Source organism: Phaenicophaeus curvirostris, chromosome 19 (assembly GCF_032191515.1).
Source record: "Phaenicophaeus curvirostris isolate KB17595 chromosome 19, BPBGC_Pcur_1.0, whole genome shotgun sequence".
Taxonomy (NCBI): Eukaryota; Metazoa; Chordata; class Aves; order Cuculiformes; family Cuculidae; genus Phaenicophaeus; species Phaenicophaeus curvirostris.
In genome coordinates, this window is record NC_091410.1 from 11,793,146 (window position 1) to 11,815,219 (window position 22,074).

The window sequence follows — 22,074 nt, forward strand, 5'->3', positions numbered from 1 at the left end:
GGACATTGAGCTGTTGACTATCCTCTGGCTGCTGCCATCTGACCAGTTCCTGATCCACCAAACAATCCACCCGTTAAATACATTATCTCTCCAGTTTGGAGAGAGGAATGTTGTAGGGGCCATGTCAAAGGCCTTACAGAAGTCCAGATAGAGTCGGGAATATCCAGCGCAGTCCCAAAGCTGTTTCTTTTTGTTCAGAAAGAACTGAGACAGTCCAAGACTTAATCAAAACAAGCAATTGTCTAAATCAACAGACTGCTGAGAATGATAGAATGGCCCTGCTGGCTGCTTAGCCTGCGTTGGTCCCAGCAAGCGAGGCTGGTGGCTGATACCCTTCCTGAGGGAGGGTCAGGATGTGTCAGACACTGAGTTCAGATGGGTGGGTGGAGGCTCTTTTAGATGCATGACTTGCTTCCATCACACCTTTCATCCTCCAAAGAGGCAGTAGGGGCAGAAAGTCCAAGCATCTCCATGCTGGTTCTTTATCTCAGCACCACATTCTGTTCATATTGCTAAGAAGATGAGAGCCAACTCCAGTTCACAGATTTCCTTACATTTTTTCAGGGCGTTTTGTGTGGAAGACTATATATTTGTCCATTCTTGCTCCTTCAGTGAATTCTGCCTTTGCTCTGAGTCGGATCTCGCAGAAGCCGGTGACGGGCTTTGCGCTGATCTCAATGTGCGCTCAGCTGAACTCATAGTGGCTCACTGCAAGATAACTGTTCCTAATTTCTTATCAGGAAAATAGAAATCTAGTGAACAAAATGTAGAGCCAGCCTTTATGCTGCTAAGTATGGAAAAATGCATTGGTCGCTTGGAAGCATTGGCAGTGGCAAGACAGGAAATTCTAAAAATCCTATTGCAACCAACAATGTACTATGGAAAAATAAATATATCCCAGTGGAAAGAGGCATGATAAATCCCCTTTGCATTCAGTGGTTTGGAACAAACTATTAGAAATCAGTTCTAGCAATCAGGAAATCTGCTCAAATACTTTCCTGCTACTGAACTGCAGATTTAACACTTGTGTGCTGAGCCAGAATTTCCCACTGAATGCCTTTTCCAGCATGGAGAAAACTCACAGGGTCTGGGGATTCATTATGTTATTCAAAATTTAGGCCTTGTGAGGACACGCTAGTTGCATGCAGTCTGAAATCAGGCAAATAACCTTCCCCTGCTCCAAATTAAAACTCTTTGGATCTTTAGGTTTCAAGACATGTTCTAGACTAAATCCTGCATCTGTGAGACATTGATTCCAGAGTCAAATGCTTAAGATAGCTTCAGCCAAAAATTAGGCAAAGCCAGATGGTTTCAGTAAGACACAAAGATGCAGGGAGCTTCTGACCTTGCTTGAACCTAAAATGCAAGGCTGAATTGCATGCATGGCCCTGTGTAGGATCTGTTCCCAAGCTGCCTGCCAAGATTCTCTGTTAGAAGCTCCTGCTCCAGTAAAAGGCTTGGATTCAGCATCTTAGCTTTCACCAGTGCTGGAGATGGGTTTGAGATGGGTTGTGAATAGCAACTCTTTAGGTACGTTCTCCTCTCCATAACCTCTAGCAACGAGAAAGTGTCTTAAATTCCTACCACTAATATATTCCTTTGTAAAAATGTATCCCTTGAATTTAAACCCAACAACTAAAAGCAATAGCACGAATTTAAATGCATCAAAAATCCATAAAAATACCTTTATTGGACTTGGGAACCTTTTAGAAATCACAAGCACCAGGCCTTCAGCTCTGATTCCTTTCACGAAATATGCAGCTACAGAAGCTTGACCAATTTTTTTTATATATGACTAGAATCCAGCATATCTCATTTTCCTGGTTTTGTTAGTAGGGTAAAGCCAGGTGTCACTTGAAAACCTCTCTGTTCCAGTAAAATCAGTGTGTTTCATGTAAAAGCACTTCATATTTTTAACAGGAATGAAGAAAAAGGGTTGTGAAAAGATTAATGTAGCGAAGAATCAGCAAAAGCACTGTATCGTTGTGCTTTCATTAGAGGCTGCATGCTGGCTTACCTGATTCGTACCCTTTAGAAATCACACAGCCTTCCAGCAGCACTTTCAAAGGACACGGATGATGACTTTCTCCTGGCAGAGATATGACTCTTAGCTAGAAAGCCTCACTATTTTGAATCTGGGTGACAGATAACAGATATCCCATCTCCTTGTTATTGTGACCTAGTAGCTCTGGGGTTGCAAACATCCCGTTGTTTGAAGTTTGGAATTTGTAGAGAATTTATCATTTCCTCCTTCCTAGGAGCACAATACATTGTGTGACAGAGGATTAAACTACAGCTCATTAACACCTCACTTCATAAACCTTACGTACAGCTTTGTCCACTTAAAGTCTAGCTTTGATGTAGCACTGGGTCAGCAGGGGTTTTGTTCGCTTTTCTCAGCTTGCAGGATGCAAAAAGCTTTTATGTCTTTCCCATGTAACTTTTAATTTTGTTTCTTATTGTGCTTGCTAAAGGCATAGGCATCAATCTTGCCAAACATTGGATAATAATACTGAAATTAAGTTTATGCGCTGGTATGAGATGCTATATTCACCTCGGTTTTTAATACTTTTCCTAGGCTAAATGTTCTGGGTAGAGCTGTTTTGGAGAAAATTCATACTGTACAGGGCCAGCAGCATTCATGTAATCTCTCTGTGTAGCAGAAATTGCAGCCTGACTGCATTGTATTGTTCACGGTGCTGCTTTCAGTGAGGCAGAATCACAGTCCTAATGCTTTACGATAGAAGTGTGGATGGTAGGATCTGTACAAGCTTAACTGCACTACAAATATTCATGGATGTAGTCATAAAGGAGAGAGAAAAGAGATTTTAGCATTTTTACCTGCCAAGTTAGATTCACCTGTGTTCAGTTTCCTCTGGCAAGATGAACCCAGAGCCCGAATCCAAACCCTCTGCTTTGACCTTTGGGTGATTTTCCTTGGCATAGATTCTTTTGGCTGAATTTTACATAATTTCTAAAAAAAAAACCACCTTTGAGATTCAGCATTTGTTTTTGTCACGTGTGCAATATCTTAACAGACCATACGAGAGAGCACTTTTAATGAAACTTGAAGTCCTCTTGTAGAAGAAGAATTACTTTCCTCAACTCTCTAAAAGGTCTTTGAGGGCAAAGAAGTATTTACGTTTTCCTATTTGAAAGTATTCTCTGAAACTTCTGAATAGCTGAATCCACTTCTAAAAAGAAAAAGCCTACGGATTTAGTCTTAAAAGTTCAGTTATTGTAAATGGAAAGAGCCTGTTGGCTCCCAGGCTTTCATTAGGAACCAACATCTCTTTATTAATAAAACTTCAGGTGTCTTTGCAGGATCTTATTTGGCTCTGAAAATTGTATCCTATACCGGATTTCTGCAGTACGTTACTTTCCTGGCAAGGAATTGGAAGAGGAAGTATAATGTTCATGAGAACTTGCCTCTAAAAGGAAGACTCTTTTTTGTCCCGTAACAGCTTGTGCTCTCAGTAGAGAATTCTACTGTAAACCCCAATCAGGAAAGCTGTCAAACATGTTCTGTTCAACATGGCCTTTGAAATACCTGGTCCCACCCATGGGCTTGAATTAAGCTGGTACTTGGATACTTCTTAGGAGCAGAGCTTGAACCTTAGTTGTAGGTAGCAATTTTACATCAATGTAAGGTGAATGAAAACATTAGGTTAGCCTGTTTCCTGGAATATCGACCCGATCTCTCTGCAATGTACAATTTCATAATTTATATGTTGTATTTTGTTTTGCAGATTCTGTGGAAAACAGACATTCTGTAAGTATATGTTTTATGTAAGCAGTTAAAGATAGGGAAACCGGGTTGCAATTATTGTGCATCTAGTAAAATAGCGTTCAAGTGTCTCTGCGTTTCAATTGTTTATTTGTTGTTCAAGACCTTGACTGGATGGCTACTGGGCAACCCCTTTCCTATAGATTCTTACTAACCAGGCTTTTGGTGCTGCGTTTATAGAATGGTCGGCTTTAAAAGTCCATGGAAGTGGCTGGTCTTTGGCAGTGCTGGTACAGGATGTAGATGACAATTAGTGATCTTCCAAGAATTTGCGTTGAACACCTTTGGGTCTGTGCCACACACATTCATACCGGCAGAATGGCACAAGGCAGGGATGGTTGCTGCTTGCTTCGGGTTCCTGGTGGACCCGAGGCACTCAAGATTTGCATGTGAAAACCTGCTAAGCTGGTTAATGTGTCACTGGGGACAGAGCTGCTGTTCCAGTTCCATGTGTGAAATCTCTAGTGTCTTTAGTGCCAGGGAATCTCCTCAGGGTGTGCCTGCCCGCGTGCACACAGATACATTCTGTGACTAGAATATCCAGAGAAGTGTGGACTTTCCTAAGATGTAAAATGAAGAGTTACGCTGAGGAGGATCATCTGATCACCTGCACTCGAACAGAAGTCACTTCTGTTCACTGTGGTGACTGTTCCCTTCTGTGTGCGTTTTCACCCCCTGGTACAGCGCGTGGGATGGCTGTAAGGGCTGGTGGTGAAAACTGAGACCTTGCAAGAAGTTTTAAAGGAAAACGATTTCTTACCTCTGAGTACATAGACGCGTTACGCTGCTCTAACCAAGAGGTGAGAACAGTACCACCCACGTATGCGGAATCTCGGCTAGACAATTAGGAGTTTTGTGAAGGTTCTGTAGGTGGAGAAGAGCTTAATAGGGAGAAGAAGCCAGTGAAAAAGATGATTTTTTTTTTAAAAAAAAAAGAATAAATGTCTTGAATGAGCTGTTACTCTGCTCTCGAGATCCAAGAGGCAGGGAACTTACATTTCAGGAGTACTTCTATCAATGTTAGCTAAGCTATCTAATCCAACCTCAAACCACGCAAACCAGTTTTTTTTCTGCCACCCTCTTTGTGACTTTAGAACTTGTAATTAAAAAAGAAAAAAGAGAGAGAGAGAGACTCATAAATAAGAATCACAATAGCACAGTCTACGTCAGCTTATGGCATCCATTTGAGTTTTGAAAAGCTCCATCAGCACTTGCATCCCCATGGGATAAAAAGCAGCCCATTGTATTATTTACAGACACTGGCAGTGACTGAAGGTCACAGATTGTGTTACAATAAACAGACATACGTTAACAGGCCAGTAAGGTTTATAGCATCATTGTCTCTCTTAGTTTAAAGGTTTGTTTTTATTCTTTGCCCTCAATTTTCTAAAAATAAATTGAGCTGAACCCTGCCGTGGATTATACCAGGCATTCCTCGGAGAGTCACGCAGAAAGTTTGTCCCTGTCCGATGCAAAAGGAAAACTAGTGAAGAGTGGCTGTGACAGACAGCTGCTGTAAGCTCAGGCAGGAGGTTTTGTCTGCTTTTTTCCCCACCCCCTACGTAATTTATAATAGACATTAGACAAAAACCTAAAGTTTTATGAAGATTTTTTTCTTTCTTTCTTTTCCTGTGCCCAAAAGTGTGTAAAAAAATCTCTCCATGGAAGTAAAAAATCTCTGCAATGAAGCTGCTTCAGTGAAAGTATGCTGACTACCCCATGTAAATCACTTTCATCATAATTAATTGGGCTATTAAAGCTTGGTAAACCAGGCCATCTATAAAGTAATTGTAGATTCAAGGGAGAATAGTGGCAGCTGAGGGCAGCGTTTTCTTTGTGTCGTCTGTACAAACTCCTGTTAACAGTAGGAGAGTAATAAACTAGTTACTTTGTCAAACTAATCCCATTTTCAGAAACACCCCAAAGTCCTCTTTGTAACACTTGCACATCTTACTCACGTTTTCCTAGAAATAGCCTTACTGGGTTTACATCTGTGACATTGTCCTCTCCTCAGGTACTGTTCATGTACTTAATGTAGTAACTATTCATTTTTTAAAAAAATTATTAGTGCTTTAAAGAACATAGTAAAAAAAAACAGATCCCTTCCTTCTGCTTCCTTAATTCCCAGTTCTATTCCCAATAAAGCCTGTGACAAAAGTCATCACCATCCCTCTTTTGAACTCTCCAGATCAGTGACCTAAAGTTGAGCTGGAGTAATAAGTTTCCCTATAGATTTTCCACACTCCTCCGTGTTTGCCTCTGAGCGCTTTTCAGGCAACACCAATGAGTACAGAAGAGGCAGTGAGCTACTAAGGTGCTTTCTATCATTTTCTTGCAAATGCTTTTTTTTCTGTAGCTCATTTTCACACACTGCTTAACTGTGATGAATCTCAGAGGTTTGGTCCAAATGAGAAGTTGTTGATCCTACTTATGAAAAGGAAAATGCTCCTTATAAAGTGATCAAGTGGCTTAAACTTCCTCCCCAGCTGTTCTGCTTCTTTACAGCCAAATGAAGAATTTGGCTCAGAGGTGAAGTTGCTTTCGATCTGCTGCTCACTTAACTTGTGAGTGAAAGGAGGCCACCGGGAACCAGGCTGGTCAGCTGGTATCTTCATCGCATGAAATGCCAGATGGATTATTTAGCTATAGTGACCTGTCAAAAAAAATTTAACATCTGACTCTGTTTGAGAAGTAATAGGTATTCCAGAAGTGTGGGACAAAGGACACCGCAGCAAAGAACAGTTTTTTGCGAAGAGCCGTTTCCAGAGGCAGGAGGACATGTGGCCTTTTTGCTTTACTAATGATGGTGGAGACTCGACAGCAGAACTTGCTGCCCTTTTCACTCTCTAAATTCAAATAACAATGCGGGTTCTGCTCCTCAGATAAACTCTGTTGACTAATTCAGTTCTGCGTGGGTGTTCCAGAAGTCCCAGGCAAAATGGAATACTGTACACTGGGAAAGAAAGGGGAAGCAAATGGCTTTGATGAGTGCTAGCCCTGCTCTTGTGCATTTGCCCCTACATAAACTCTGTCAGAATAAATATAATCCAGCATGGAAATGTAGGAACTTTGCTACGTCTGTGCTAAGAAACTATTAGAAAATTGAGCTTGGGACTTCACTAAACACTGTGTACTAACAGTGTTGTGTTACACAGGGGCATTGAAAGTGTTTGTATTATGTCAAGAAAGGTGGTGCATTTCAAAAACAAACAGTCGGTTAAAGGTTGGATTATTTGAATTGTATAAAGGCCCCGTTTCCGTACAGGTTCTGACTGATTTGCAGTCCTGAGTACCTTGCATTTGGATGTCTTGGATTTCGAGGTCATTTAGAAATGAACTCAAAGGTTTGGGATGGGGGTTTCTTCCCTCTTTCTCCTCTGTTTCAGGAACTTGTATCTTAAATGCCATCCATAGGAAGTATTTGCAAAAGAAATGAATTAGAGAGGAACTGGGAGGAGGTTTCCTTCCTGAAATCAGAGTTGGCAATCTTTCTAAGTTATTTAATGGTCCCAGTTTCTGAAAACATATTGAAGGAAATATCTTAACAATGAGATAGCCACTTCGCCAAATACTAATTGGTGCTGTGTCAAATCTACCTCAGCGGTACATTCTGACTTCATATCTCCTCCTCCCCTATTACCTCTTCGAAGTGTGTGTTTGTTTGTTTGTTTGATTCTGTCCTAGGGGTACATGAGGGCTGGCAGCCTCAATCAGGACACGGTGTACTTTTAGCTGCCTATTTGTTCAACCTCTGAGACAGAAGCATGTACAATTATAGCGTATTTGGAGAAAATTCTGGGGTATTTTCAGCTACTTTCTCATCTTACTCAATTGATCTCAAAATTATTTTGTAAATTCTCAGTGGTAGAGGAATTGTTTCACATTGCCAGCTCCAAAGGGGGCCCTGGCATGTGTTTAATTGTGCACAGTAACGTGGCACAATAGTTTCAGACAGGAAAGGAAGATGAAGGATGTGTCCATTTAGAATTGGGGGGGGGATTTCAGGCAGTCAGGATATGAAAAACAAGGTGATACACTGAAATAAACACCGAATTATAAACCAGGAATTCCTGCCTCTGACTCATGGGGCAAATCCTTTGGGGGTAAATCCACAAAAGGAATTAGGCGCCTCAGTGCTGACAGACTAAGCTATTAGGTTAGAGGCCACCATGTACTCTTAGCAGATATTTGTTGGAGGAAGACTTGCTTTGGCAACTGGTGTCAGGAAAGACTTGACAGTTGTGAATCCCCAGCGGGCAGAATTATTTCAGTCACGTAATTTAAAGACAATGAAGTTTGGGATCTCTCGGTGCCTTTTGCCATGGGTTAGCGCAGAGGACACGATGCACGCTGCCTGCCGTGGTTCTTGGTGCCAGGTTTCTGTGTCCCGGCAGTGTACTGAGTAGATAACCTACTGGAAGGAGCAGACTGCTGTTGGAACAGGGTGTCTAAAAGTTGAACACTGCAGTGCTAACTATTGAGATACCTCAGTGCTGCTTGGAAAGAGATTTTCATTCTTTTGGGACTTGAGATGGGGGCCTAATTTGGCAACAGGGCATCTACTTGTAAGTAAGGACTTTCACAGTCGTTGAGTGCCAGCAGTTCCCGTAAGAATCCAACTTTTATCAGTAAGAGCCCAGTTGCAGATGGTGATTAACAGTATTGCAATCTAGCCTGTCATTGTTAACCTAAATCTCCCACTGTCTTATTTCCGTTTTTATCTGAGGAAGATAATGCTAATATCTCCCCAGGGAACTATGAGTATTTATTAGTATTTATTCCTTGCTGTCCAGTGCTCTAAGGAATATGTTACTATATTTAAAGTTTTTGTATTGATCAAAAAGGACAGGAGAGGGCATTTATACTCATAACTTTTTTTTTTGCTTTTTTGGTTTTGTTGCCCACAGAGAATATACGGGCATCCTGATGCCACTTAGAACAGTCATCTCAAACATCACCTGGGAGAAGAACACAAGCCAAGATGGAAGATGTAAATGTTCACAAGCTCTCCAGCACTTATTTATGAGTTTGCCAGGCTCTTATTTTCGAAGTTTATTTCCTCAGAGGGAACAACAGAGATGTTCCTAAAGCGTTTAATGGAAAAAATTGCAAATAAAAATTCTCATACAGAAGTGGTTCTAGAAACCACTGACTGAGGTTCCCATCTTTAATTTCTCCTGCTAATGCAATTTTGCCTTTCTAGCCTCCAGTTCATCATGCTCTGAGGAAATAAAAGGGGAAGCTACAGCTGAGGAAGCCCATTTCTGCAGTGCAGTAACTACTGTGATGCAAGTAGGATGTAGAAATACCTAAGCTTGCTTTAAACTAGCTGACTTGGTTATCAGTACCATCCTACTGTGGCAGAACAGAGCTCAGCACAGCTTGGCCAGCCATGTACGTACTTTAACGTGATCTTGCAGCTTGTGCTGAACTCCCTGTGCTGCAGCAGCTGGACTGCTACCCGTCTTGGAGCCGGCTAATTTATAGCTCACTTGGATGCCACGCTGCAGTCAGGGCCCAATGGAAAAGCAAGCTCTGGGCTCTCTAAAACTTGAATAACTGTTCAGAGATTCAGTACTTCACCAAGTGCTTCTAGCAGGAGAGGCATAAATTTTCTTTATTCTTTGCTAAATTGCTTCCCCCCCCCCGAAAGTTCTGATGCTCATTGGTTAGTTTGGTGCGATGGTTCTTCAAAGAATCATTGCCAATCACATTTACTTTGGATGATGCAAAATACAGATCTTGAGTGGGTGGATGTACTGCACCTAGGTCAGTGAGTTTGTACCTGAAAATCCTGTAATGTATAATCCTTATTCCTTTGATTTCAGGAGAGATCTGAAGTCTTACTTGTCTCCAGTTTGTCCAGTATGGAACTCCATACATGTCTTTTCTCCCTGTAGTATGATAAACCGCTAACATGGGTCCAGTCTGGACCTGGATCTAATCTTTGCAGCCCATGTTTATCTCAGTTGCATTAGTTTTAAAAAAGAACTTCAAAAAAACCCAGAAAAGTATTGCCCCCAATCCCTTAAACAGCTGGTCTTTGACACTGCAATTGCTCTCCTTTTCTTACTGCAGATTAAATTACTACAAGATCTGGGCCACAGGTAAGAAGGTTCTCATTTTAATAGAAAATAGTGGAAGAGAGGACATGGATTTGTATATACATATATAGTTATTGCTTTAAGCATTGCATCAAAGGCACAAAACCAGCAAGAAATACAAAAGTGTTTTATATCCTCATTCCACACATTTAATTTTTCAGTCTCCAGTTACTGGCTAATATCTCTAATTTATTGTTCCCTATGCAAATGTTGTTTGTATCATAAGCCTTTCACAAATGACTGACTTCACAGCACTACTCTGTCAACAAATGTTCTTTCTACATCCCATGAGTGTCCATACAAATGCATTAGTATAAGGAATGTGAAAATGTATTTTAATAAAGAAAACTCTGAATTGAACTTTGCACTGGATGTTGCATTTCAGGTGAGTGATCACTTGCAAAAGGACACCTATGGAATTTGTTATTAGCGATGAACCGTACAGATCCATTGTATAAGTTTACGTATGGAAGATGCGATCTCTGCCACAAATGATCTGTTGTCATCAACCTGTTTAGCAGCGGGCAAATGCACTGAATTGGTTTCAGACTGAGAGAGCTGGGGTTGTTCAGCCTGGAGAAGAGAAGGCTCTGGGGAGACCTTAGGGGTTTGAGAGGGGCTGCAGGAAAGCTGGGGAGGGGCTTTTGATCAGGGAGCACAGGGCTAGGAGGAAGGGTAAAGGTTTTCAGCTGAAAGAGGGGAGATTGAGGTGAGGTCTCAGGGAGAAATGCTTTCCTGTGAGGGTGGGGAGGCAGTGACCAGAGCAGTGGTGGCTGCCCCATCCCTGGAGATGTTCAAGGGTAGGTTGGATGGGGCTTGGAGCAACCTGATCCAGTGGGAGGTGTCCAGGTTTGAATCTGGATGGGCTGTGAGATGCCTTCCAACCCAAACCATTCCGTGATTCTGACTCTAAACCTACAGACTCCTCTTCCGTGTCACTGTTGAATCTTTTCATTCCCAGCAAACTCGCGGCCGCTCCTTCTCCTGTCTCAGGTAAGCGTGTTTGTGTGTGATTTTCCATGGGAAACCAGCAGTGACGTGCGCTCTGGTTCATTAAATTGGAAGGGGGAAGGTTTAGATGAAGATTTAGATGAGGATTTAGATGACTAGTGCGAGGTGCCCCTGCCCATGGCAGGGGGGTTGGAACTGGATGATCTTTAAGGCCCCTTCCAACCCAAACTATTGTATGATTCAATGAGACATTAGGAAGAAATTCTTCATAATGAGGGTGGGGAGGTGCTGACACAGGTTATCCAGGGAAGCTGGGGCTGTCCCATCCCTGGAGGGGTTCCAGGCCGGGTCGGGTGGGCCTTGGAGCCCCTGATGCGGTGGGAGGTGTCCCTGCCCGGGGCAGCGGCTCTGGCTGTGCGGGAAGCTGCCTTACGGGTGGCGGGGTGTCCCTGTCCCCTGCCCTCGGGTGTCCCCCCCGGCAGCCGGTCCCGTGCTGCCCCCTGGTGGCCACTGGAGGGGGGACCGGCCCGGCTGCTGGGGCAGCTGCTCAGCCCCTTAGCCCTGCTGGCAGGGAGCGGGGGGAGCCCTTCAGCCCGGCCTCGGACGCGCTTGAAGAGCAGTTTTCAAAGCTCGGTCCGCGGTTTCAGTCCAGGCTGGGGATGGTGATGGGGAGCAGCCCCGAGGAGGAGGACTTGGCGTGCTGAGAAGCAAGACGTGAGCCGGGGATGAGCGTGGGCCGCATCCAGGGCCTGGGAGGGGATTCTGCCCCTCTGTTCCTCTCTTGAGAGACCTCGTCTGGGGTGTTGTGTCCAGAGCTGGAATCACCAGCGTAAGAAGGAGATGGAGCTGTTGGAGCGGGCCCAGAGGAGGCGACAAGGATGATGCCAGGGCTGGAGCAGCTCCTGTGCGAGGACAGGCTGAGAGAGTTGGGGTTGTTCAGCCTGGAGAGGAGAAGGCTCTGAGGAGACCTTAGAGCGACCTTCCAGTACCTGAAGGGGCTACAGGAAAGCTGAGGAGCAGCTCTGGATCAGGGAGAGCAGGGATCGGAGGAAAGGTAAAGGTTTTAAGATGAAAAAGGTGAGATTTAGATTAGAATTTTGGAATAAATGTTTTCTTGTGAGAGTGGTGAGGCACAGCACAGGCTGCCCAGAGCAGTGGTGGCTGCCCCATCCCTGGAGATGTTCAAGGCCAGGCTGGATGGGGCTTGGAGCCCCTGATCCAGTGGGAGGTGTCCCTGCCCATGGGACAGGGGGGTGGAACTGGAGGGGCTTTAAGGTCCCTTCCAACCCAAACTGTTCTGTGATTCTCAGCGTCCCCCCACCAACCATGAGTTCTGTCTTTCTCACACAGGTGAGCCAACCCCAGAGTTTATTTACCATTCTGGGGTGTTACGTGCTTGTTCTAACTGCTGCCTGGTGAGCTTGGTTCAGTTCACGTTCTTAGCATTACGGCTCCTCACTGAGCTGCCTCGCCTGGTCAGCTCTCCGGGCCGGGGAGCGATGCTGTCAGGCTGGTTACAGCCATCCTGTGGTGATGGAGGGAAAAGAAAGTTTGTGAAAAACAGAGGCGTCAAACGAAAAGAAACCCACCGATTAAACTAGAAATCAAACTGAAAGCAACAAAGAATCGGTACAGATTTAAAATGCTAGCATGTATTGTGATTTAGTATTTGAAGGCCTTTCTGAATAGACTGGTGAAAGCAGAATGAACATTGCTTTTACTGTTACTTTGGAAGGAATAAGCAAGTTGTCATGTTTAAAGGATGACAAAGAATGGGGTTATTGTCTTCATGTTTTGAAGTGCTCCACTCTGAATCACAGGTGCTCCCATTAAAAAATAAAAAAGCTCAGAGAGTACAGCAATCAGAGAATTTGGTTTGCATAGGAAGCATCAATTAAATCTGAGCATTTATATTTATACAGGTAATTTTTTTTTCTCACCAGCTACAGGCGTGCTGAGTGGGAAGGCTGAAAAAAAATCTCACCATTGCAGGAAATAACCACTGTAGCTAAAGGTTAAATTTAATAGCAAAAGAAATCATAAGTCTCTCAGGGAGGGAGTCACCTGCAAAGTCTGATGCCAGACAAACAGAATAACAGCATGAATCTGAAATGAAAGACTTGGCACAAACCAGCAGATGTTGAGGCAGCACTCAGAATATGCCCCAGGTGACCCGGGATCCGCAGCAGCCTCTGACCATGGGTGAAGCTGTAATGGGGATTCTTAGAAATGGATCTCACACAGTGTCGTAGGAGTGACATAATTCCCAAGGCTAGCAGGAATTCAGATCCAAAGTTGTTGTTTGAGTAGTTCCACAAATAAACTGTTACAGTAAAGATAGATTCTGGCTCTGCCATTAATAGATGAGTAATACATTTCTGTGTAATCCTGCGTGTACACGAGTGTCAGATGAAATCAGGGCCTCCTGCTGGGCCATGAAAATGAGACGTTTTTTCACTGAACAGAACCCAGCAGTGACCAGTGTGACAGTGACCATCCTCTGGTTACCGCCTGATTCTTCTGTAGTTGTCTTTTTGTTCTAATGGTTTACTCAGGAGATAAAAGTAGCTCTTGGAGTGAAGGCTTGTTACAGGGAAGAATGAATGTGAGAAGAGGATGAGAGGAAAGGCAGAGGAGAGTCAGCAGGGCTGGGGGAGAGAACTCCCCCAAACCAGGCAAGGTTTTGGAAGAAACAACCCATCCGTTCAGTCACCTTGGAGGTGTTGGCCATGCTCTGGGGAATGTCCTGTGGCAGAATCAGTGTTGTAGAGAAGGCTTATACTAAATGTTTGTGTGTTGTAGTGGTCCTGTGACTGCTAGGAGAAGCAGAAAATACGCCTGATAATAAAAGACATTTTTACAGATAAAAGCCCAATAGGTTGGAGAAGATAGCAGGTTCATTTCAGCTGCTGCTGGACATGCAGTTAGTTGTCCTGTGTGGGGATGTGTAGCTGTGAGGCACTGTCTGGATATTGATGCTGGAATAGAGTGTCTTCAAAAGAAAACATCATCTTTATTACACTGTTACTTAGCTGTTGTAATGCAAGCCCTGCTCAGTGCTTGCAGGGGAACTGCGGCTGCTGATAGAGCCTGTTCCACAAAGCACTTGCCAACCCTTGCGTAGGGAGAGCTTGGCTTTCAGTCCTCTGCCCCAGCTTTTTAGCCACAGGCAGAGCCAAGTCTCCGCTGTGACTGACACAGTTTCACTTGTAAATCAATGAGACAGTGCTACAAGGGCAGAGAAGTCTTGCCTGTGAACTTTGTGTTGTCCAGAGCTGCCAAACTGAGATCCCTGTGAGTGCTGTCTTCATGGAACTAATCCATGCCAACTGCCTGGGCTCCCCATGGTTCTCGCCATCCACCCAGGCTGTTCTCTAGCACCTTCCAGGCTCCAACCAGCAGTGCGGTGCGGAAATGTGTCCTCTCCCAAATGCAATCACCCCTTTCCCTCCCCGGCTTTTCTTTAGGGAACTCTGCTCTGTTTGGAGGTAAGTGAAAATGAGAGCTGCTGGTCTGCCCTCAGGAGTGGAGGGGACAGAGGTTGACATCAATGGGACCGAGACAGGGCTGTGTCTTAAGTGGGCTGAGTCACGGCATTACTGGAAGGGCTGAGCTTGGCATCCTTGCTTGATAACAGGCTGGGAGAGTCTAATGGAGGAAAAAAATTGTCAAGCCTGTTAAGATGTGGTCAGAGTGTAAGTCAATTAATGAAAATTACAGCCACGCAGGTTATTAAATTAACATGAGCTCATCAATAGGAAATATAGATTGGTTTTGAATAATTTTAAATTATTTACAGCATGGTTATAATGAAAATATTACAAAGTCTCCACAATGCAAAACTTAGTTTTGATTTTATTGCTGTTTGAGTTCTTTTTTATAATTTTGCTTCAACTTTATGATTATTAAAGGAACAGAAGCTTTAAAGAGCAAGACATTCTTATTTAGGAATGCCAAAAGCTGCAAAAGCTGTTATGAGGTAGACACTCAGAGGTGACTGGAGATGAGCAGAGATGACGGGTAAAGAGCTGAAATCAGGTAAAGCTAAGTGTGTCTAAAAGCAGTCCTTGTGTGCAAAATGAGAAATTGGATTTTCCAGGGGCTGATTGTGTTCAGATGACCCCAGCAGGTGATCTGGACTCGACGGCATTGTTCCAATTACTTTGGCCGTTAATGACAATACTTCTCACAGCAACATAGACCTGCTGTGCCTGATACCTTACAGCTCTCACACACGTGGCCACTGCCACTCAAGCTGTGGCCTCCAGGTAGGTTTTTAGCTTTTTCCACTGCCCTGGACTCCTGGAGATGACCACATACAGACAAAGAGAATGGGAGTGAACTACAGACGCGGCTGCAAATTCCAGACAGATTTGGTGAGTAGAGCTCAGCCCTGACTCAGGGTATTCCTCAGATGTGGAAGAACAAATCTAAGTGTACTTCCACCCTGTGTTTGCACTCTTGAAACACTGATTTCACCTGTGGGTGCTGAGCCAGGAACAGCCTCCAGACAAGCCCTGTGCCCTGGCTGGAAGTCAGAGACCTGCAGGGAGCAGAGAGGGGAAATCTGGAGACTTACGAAGAGAGATTCATGTTGGTCCCTGGGACCTCGGGGGCTGAATGGTATGTTCAGCATGACTGAAAGTATTAGCTGGCTCAGCCCTGCAACCTCAGAACATTGTGTACGCTGCTGAAATCCAGTTTTGTCACTGCTGGAGGGAGGCAAGACTGCCCTCCTGGAAAACAGTCCTGACACACACCTGTGCTTTGTCAAACAAGAAACGCTGCCTGAAAGGGTTTTCTTTAACTGTCTTCATTTCCTTTTCTTTTTATATTTTTTTTCCCCCTGAAGCTGATCTTTTCCCGCTGACTTGATTTCTTTCTGACTGTTCCAGGATGAATCACACGGTCCTACCTGTCTATCTGTATACCACATGGGCCTGTGGAAAGCAAACCTGACTCATGTCCCCTACAAGGAAAAAAATGATAATTGATGCTTTTTAATTACAAGTTTCCTGCATTATGGTCTAGTTTTTCAGCTTATTATCATTAACAGTATAACAGAGACTTCAGTAAATTGCTGCCTTTTCCTCTTTTGTAGTGCATATAGGTCAGATTTTCATGTCTAATGGTTATTATCTCTGACACACTGATTAGTGCACTGACTGGCTGACAAAGGTCACATCTGTGTTTTCTTCATTCCTTACAAACAGGAATGGGGTTGTGTGCTTACACCAACCGATTCTCCCAATTGCTGTGTGCTCTGGAGTAATTTCCACCAGTCTGAGTTAGTAGCTGCTTTACACCTACCTTGTACTTACACAGGGAAGTCAGGGAAAGAGAAGGCTGGGGGCAAACGGGTGTCAGCTGTCATCGCATCCACAGCTCCTGTGCCCTGTTTGGCACTGTCTAAATCGTAGCAATCATACTTCATCCATCCTTGACTTTTCAGGCTCCATGCAGCTGAAGCCAAAGGGATGAAGTTGTTGCCTTTCCATGCAGAAATGAATGGAGCTTTTATTCCCTGTCTTTGAACAAAGCACGTTAGGTGGTTTTAGGGCCAGCAGATTGTTTCTAATAGCCGGCAAAATTGATCACTCAGGTACTCTGATGCAGCCCTTTTATTTACAAAGTACAAAATTCTGTTTCCTTGAATAGAGGAGGACAGTTTCCCTGCATGCAATTTCAAACCTTTCAGCCAGCACTTTATCCAGAAGCACTCCACCAGGTTTTTTTTCCTCAAGGTCATTCTTGTAGAGTTTATCTGGTTCTGCCTGGTTTGAGAGAAGGCTGCTCCTGCCAGACTGCAAGAGCACACGGCTCCTCCAGGCACTGACCTCCTCCCTGCGTCTTCAAAGGCCGACATTTCAGTCAGGAGAGACCTTGAATGCATTAGGTTCTCTTCCAGGTTTGCCCTTTTGCCTCCTTTCTCAGGGTGGCTGTTGCTGTTTCAGCTGCCTGCGCCTGCACCAGAGCTTGTTTGTGTCTTAGGCAAGAGAATATCCAAGGAAAGGCAACATTAAACCCCTTGGGGTCATAAGCTTTTGCCTGGACTCTGTGTTTGGCTGGCATTTGGATTAGATACTCGGTATGTGTCTTTGTGCATGCTCATTGTCAGTGATGAGGAGCAGGAATATGTGATGGAATTGGGGCAAGATGAGATTCCTGCTGCCTGAGTGAAGTTTTTACTATCTGCTCCCCTTGCCACTAGAGAGAAACACCCTGGTGACCAATAAGCAGCATGCATTGCTAATTCTGGATTGAGTTTCTCTGCATTCCTTCCCCTACTCATCATGTTTAACCTTGGATTTATTTGTAGAGATCTGCACAGAAAGTCCTGTTTAAGAAAGGAAGAAACAGAAAAGCTGGACATTGTGTGTTTTCTTGCAATATTGTCCTGGATAGCTTCCAATCTGTTAATGAATGAACACAGACATCTAAACCATTCCCAAGGGAGGTTCAAGATCCATCTGAGTTCAGTAAGAGGTTTCTAAATAGCTGTAACAGGCCCATACTTCAAAAGAAATACATTTTGCTATTTTTAAACATGCAAGTTTTGGAAGGCTTTGAATACCGAGATTAATTCTCTGTCTAAATGCAACAGAAGGCAGCTCAAGTCTGGAAGGTTTAGCTATTGACTGGAGTCTGGATTTGATTTCTAAAAGCTTAAGGTATGACTGTGTTTAGTTTTTTTTCCAGAGCAGGCAGTGCATGTACTTATCAGATTCCTTAGTATAGCTCACTGGGTTTACGTGAAAAAATTATATTATCTATCAGCACTTGAAGGTTTGACTCAGGGATTCTGGTTGGACGGATTACTGGGCAATGTTTAATTAAAAGATTTCATGATACTCTGAACAAGACATGACTCACTCTTGCACAACAGGGAACAGCTCCTGTATGAAACAAAAACAGGTTATATGGAGCCAGATGTTGCCCTGTGCAGTGTGATGCTATTTGCAGTAGGTACCGATAGAAGATGGTTGTGGAAGCAGAGCAGCTGGGCGGGTTTGGAGACTGGATTATGCACCAGGTCACTGAAATTACAAAGTGAAGCTGAGTGTTCTCAGTGCCTTGTATTAGACATCTATCTGGATATTTGAGCGAAGAGGTTACTCTGCTCTCAAGTACAGTCACTGAGAGCCATGTTTGGAGCTGCCCTTTGGAGGTGCCTGTCCCTTTTCATTGCCTATAACAGAAGCACAGATTCCCTATTTAGTGACCTGAATGATTAGCAATGTGCGATGTTATTTAATATGTCTCTATGCTGAGGTCTTCATCCTCAGGTGCTGTAGAGTTAGTATTTTCAGAGAGGAGAATACAAAGTCCAGAAAAATAATTCAATTGTAGAGACACTGCAAACATTTGGCTTCAGAAGTTGGGTCCAAATCTGTTAGAGAAATGGGCCAGAATGGAGCTGTCACTCAAGTCTCTTCAGTGTTTTATCCTTCTTTGGTAACTCAGAATTCCCTTCTTGCTGCAATTTCTGATTCCATTTTACCAGGTATACACTCAGCTTGGGATCAGATGTTAATGCTTGCAGAACAAAGACATCTGAGCAAGCTGTTGCTATTTCAATGGTGGTGTTGGTGTTTTGACCTCATGCCAGCATGATCCAGGAACAATTCCCATTAAGTCTATTGATGTGAACCTTTCCTCGAAGGGGACACTCAGGAAACCTTACCTGAATTATCTTTTAAAGCAGATTAGTCCAATTCTGTTAAATCCTCCACAGATATTCATATTCAGAATTAAGTGACATTAATCTGATTTAGTGTACTTCACTTTGAAACTGAAGAAAGCCAAATCAAATGAAGGCCACTAATTCTGAGTAACAACATTCATGCAGTATTCCAGTGTAACTTCAGTAACCACTTTCAAATCACACTTGCCATTAATTTGGATTGTTTTTTCTGACTTTCGCTGTGAAGACAAGGGACAGTAGAATCATCACAGATGACCTGACAGTAGGTTCTGCTTCTTCCCTACTCCAAACCACTATGGACCTAGCTCCTCCAGAATACTGGACAGTTCTGGATCTGAAGGTTGCTGTTCACTTCTAGTTTAAAGTCCATGCTCTTCTTTCTTTACTAACCATTTATGTTAAGCACATCAGTGTAGAACCATAGCATCTGTCCAGGCAAGAGCAGAAGGGCACTGCTGGCTGGTGTTCATGTTCCTCTGGTAGAGCTGTGCATGTGGAAAAGTTGCAGTGTAGGTGCCTGGTTTAAATACGTAACAGCTTCAGCTGTTCTGTATCAGGAGTACTAAATTTACTTGCAGATTTAAAATAGGTGAATGATTTGACTGCTAAAAGGTCAGGACATTTGCTATTTATTTTGTGCTTTGCTTCTCCTGATTAATAGAAGATTGTCTGTAGCCTCTGATGTTGTTGTCAAGGGCTTCTGGTGCAATGCCTGCACAGATAAAATGAGAGTAATGCCATTGTATCCCCTCTGCCTTCCCCCAGCTTTGCGTATTTTGTCACAGTTGCACTCTCAAGTACTCCAGCACTCCGCCAGACTCACAAAGGTCTCTGTGGAGGGAGCAGTATTGACTTCTCCATCATGTGCAGATCAGATTTCAGGCTTTTAGAGTTTTGTGCATTTGCCAGGTACACTGAAGTACAGATATCAGCTCTTGCAACCTTCATGTGACTTTGGCAGCGTGCGCGTGGCTGTTCTGCGTGGCACGTGGACTCTCGCCTACCCCACAGATGGACAGCACCGCTGTCAGAGCTCTGCACCAGCCGTTCTCCCGATCTGGATTCAGTGTCTGGAGGAGATTAGCCTCTGCAAGCAACATCAAGAAGGTTTTGCAGGCCTTGGAGAAACCAGTGCAGATCGACAGCATTCAAACTGTTTGACCTCAGCTGTGTTGAAAAGCACCGTCCCTGGGAACAGCTCTGTCTCTGGGTGTCAGCTGGGCAAGCACGGTTCTGGCTCTGCACTCTCTGCTGACCTTGGTTTAGCTTGTTCTGACGCCACTTGGCCTCCTGAAAGAGGCTGTGCTGTTGCCTTCTACCAGTACAGCAACCCATAGCTGCAGGGAGATAGATGGGTGCAGGCTGGGACCTCCTCTGACTCTGGAAATGTGTCTTCTCTGAGCGTGCGCCAGGGCTTGATGTGAGGAGTACAGAGCTGCTCTCCAGAGACACCTGGCAATCTAGAAACCCTCAATAAATTAAAGGAAAAAGAAAGAGAGAGAGGTGGAAAGAGGAGGATCACAAGGACAAATAAAGAGGAGAAGTTCCATCCTCAGCTCAGCTTTAAAAATGAAGCAGCAATGGAAACCCCCCTGCAGAATAATGTGAATTAGTACAGGAAGCAACAGGAGCCCAGAGGTCCCTGGGGGATTTCAGAAGCAAGGTTGGAGCTGGCTGAGGAGACTCTCCGAGGAGGGAATGGCCTGGCAAGGCTCCACTGTGCCCCTGGGAAGCCGGCAGCAGTGCTGCTCTCAGGGGCTGGGATCAGCGGGTGGGGAGGAGCGATGGCTTGGAGGCCAAGACGGGCACAGTTGCAGCTTCCAGAATTCAGGTCCAAAGACAACAGTGAAGCCATTGGGCAGGGAAAGACTTGGGAGGTGCTGAGAACGCTGTCGTTCCAGTGTTTGACAAGCAGAAGGTAGGCACGCAAGCCCTGTGGAAGGCGTGGGGCATTCAGGAAACGCGTCCTCTCCTCTGTACCCGCAGCAGAACCATCTGAAGCCCGCTGGGAAGCCTTGGCCTCCGGAGTGCTTGTCTGGCTGCTGTACACACTGAGTGGGCTGGGGGGCTCGTTTGTTTTTTCCCTGCTATAAGCCTCTTCCCGTTGTGTTTAATATCGCACAGAGAGCAAACAAGAGTAAAGCTGTTCTCACATACACACACAAACCCACGTCTGCCAGGATTCACGCGTGCAGGCACAGCTGCTGCCTCATTCGTTTCGAGGCTTCTCAGCACAAAATTGCAAGAGTCATGTCCTGTGGCTCTTGGGTCTTCCCTGATCCGGCGGCAATGAGAAGTATGTGGAAACCCAAATCTCATGTAATGTTCTTTTCTCACAAAAATACAGGCTTTTAACTGCCCTGAGCTGTGAAATTCTGTTGGGGGCATTACAGAGAAAAGAATTGAGCCTCACGGCAGCTCTGGGAGAGAAATATTACTTCTTATTTTACAGCCTGCTCAAGCACTGCTTTTAAAAGGCATTTAAATGTCTCTCAGATTCTGAAAGATTAAAGTAATTTTTTTCAAAAGCAGCTCCTGACTATGAATATCTATTTCTAGACATGCAAGCCTGTTGTTTCTCAGAATGACCGCATATTTATACACAGAATACTGGAATATTAAATATAAATAAGCAATACTTCTTTTCTCTTCTCTTGTTGTAGGACGGGTGGAAGATAAATTATCCAACAAAAGGATTTACGCTTACAGGACCAAATGTTTCTGAAATTCAGAGAGTCTTCCTTTTCCCCTCTTCCATCTGACTGGGATTTGCCTTTAGAAGAGGATTCCCAAGAGGCTGTCACACCATGAAGCTCGGGGGCAGGTAGCCTTGTGCTTGTTTTTTCCCCAGCGGCTCTCGCTCCTGCCTTTGCTCAGCACATATCACTCTCTAAAAGAGCCTCTGCTGAACATCTAACTCTGCAAAATATTTCTCTTGAGACCCGGCCTGCTAGGCCATATGTTGCTTGAGTTAGGTGCAAAGAGAGGGCAGAAAAAGCTTCATCAATTCTAGTGAATTGTTTAGAGCTTAACACAGCTCAACCCAACCTGTCAGCCACAGTTTCAGCCACAGTCTCTGTTCCTGTGGGGAAAACCTTTTAGGCAAACAGCCATTATCTTATCTTCAGACTCTGGAAACACTGGCATCAGCTTTGTATAATGATTCAAACATCTGCCTTATATGCAATGACAGCTATGAAAAGAAACCTGCCCTAGATGACTGAATACACTTGCACAAATATTTTAAATGCAATGTTTTGAATTAAAATTTACTGCAGAATAAGGGTGATACAGTGATGATCTCACAATGCAGTTTTTTGTTGGGTTCCTTCAACTCAAGGAGACTTAAGGCTGCTGAGTTTACTGCTTGGACACCTTGCAGCTTGAGGGATCTGTCTCTCCTTTTGGTGAGCTCAGGTCTTTCCTCACTGACACAGATTTTGCCGGGTGCTCACCACCCTCGTTCACCTCTGGTTTTACAGTTACATTCAGGAATCCTGGTTTTAAAAACAGCTACTAAAAGCCTC

The 22,074-nt window shown here is 44.2% G+C and overlaps 2 protein-coding genes across 5 annotated transcripts in view; both read left to right on the forward strand.

Moving 5' to 3' along the window:
* PECAM1 (platelet and endothelial cell adhesion molecule 1) overlaps positions 1-8,932 on the forward strand; it is a 28,298-nt gene extending 19,366 nt beyond the window's left edge. For all 4 annotated transcript variants that reach the window (XM_069872624.1, XM_069872628.1, XM_069872627.1 and 1 more), the window contains 2 exons: positions 3,750-3,772; positions 8,695-8,932. In XM_069872624.1, coding sequence (XP_069728725.1) covers positions 3,750-3,772; positions 8,695-8,724 — 53 coding nt within the window. In that variant the 3' untranslated portion in view covers positions 8,725-8,932. The remainder of the gene's footprint in view (positions 1-3,749; positions 3,773-8,694) is intronic.
* Positions 8,933-21,230: 12,298 nt separating this feature from the next.
* The window catches only part of TEX2 (testis expressed 2), a 45,707-nt gene continuing 44,863 nt past the window's right edge, over positions 21,231-22,074 (forward strand). Inside the window, exon 1 of the mRNA XM_069872454.1 lies at positions 21,231-21,371. The gene's annotated coding sequence lies outside the window, so the exon portion shown is untranslated. The remainder of the gene's footprint in view (positions 21,372-22,074) is intronic.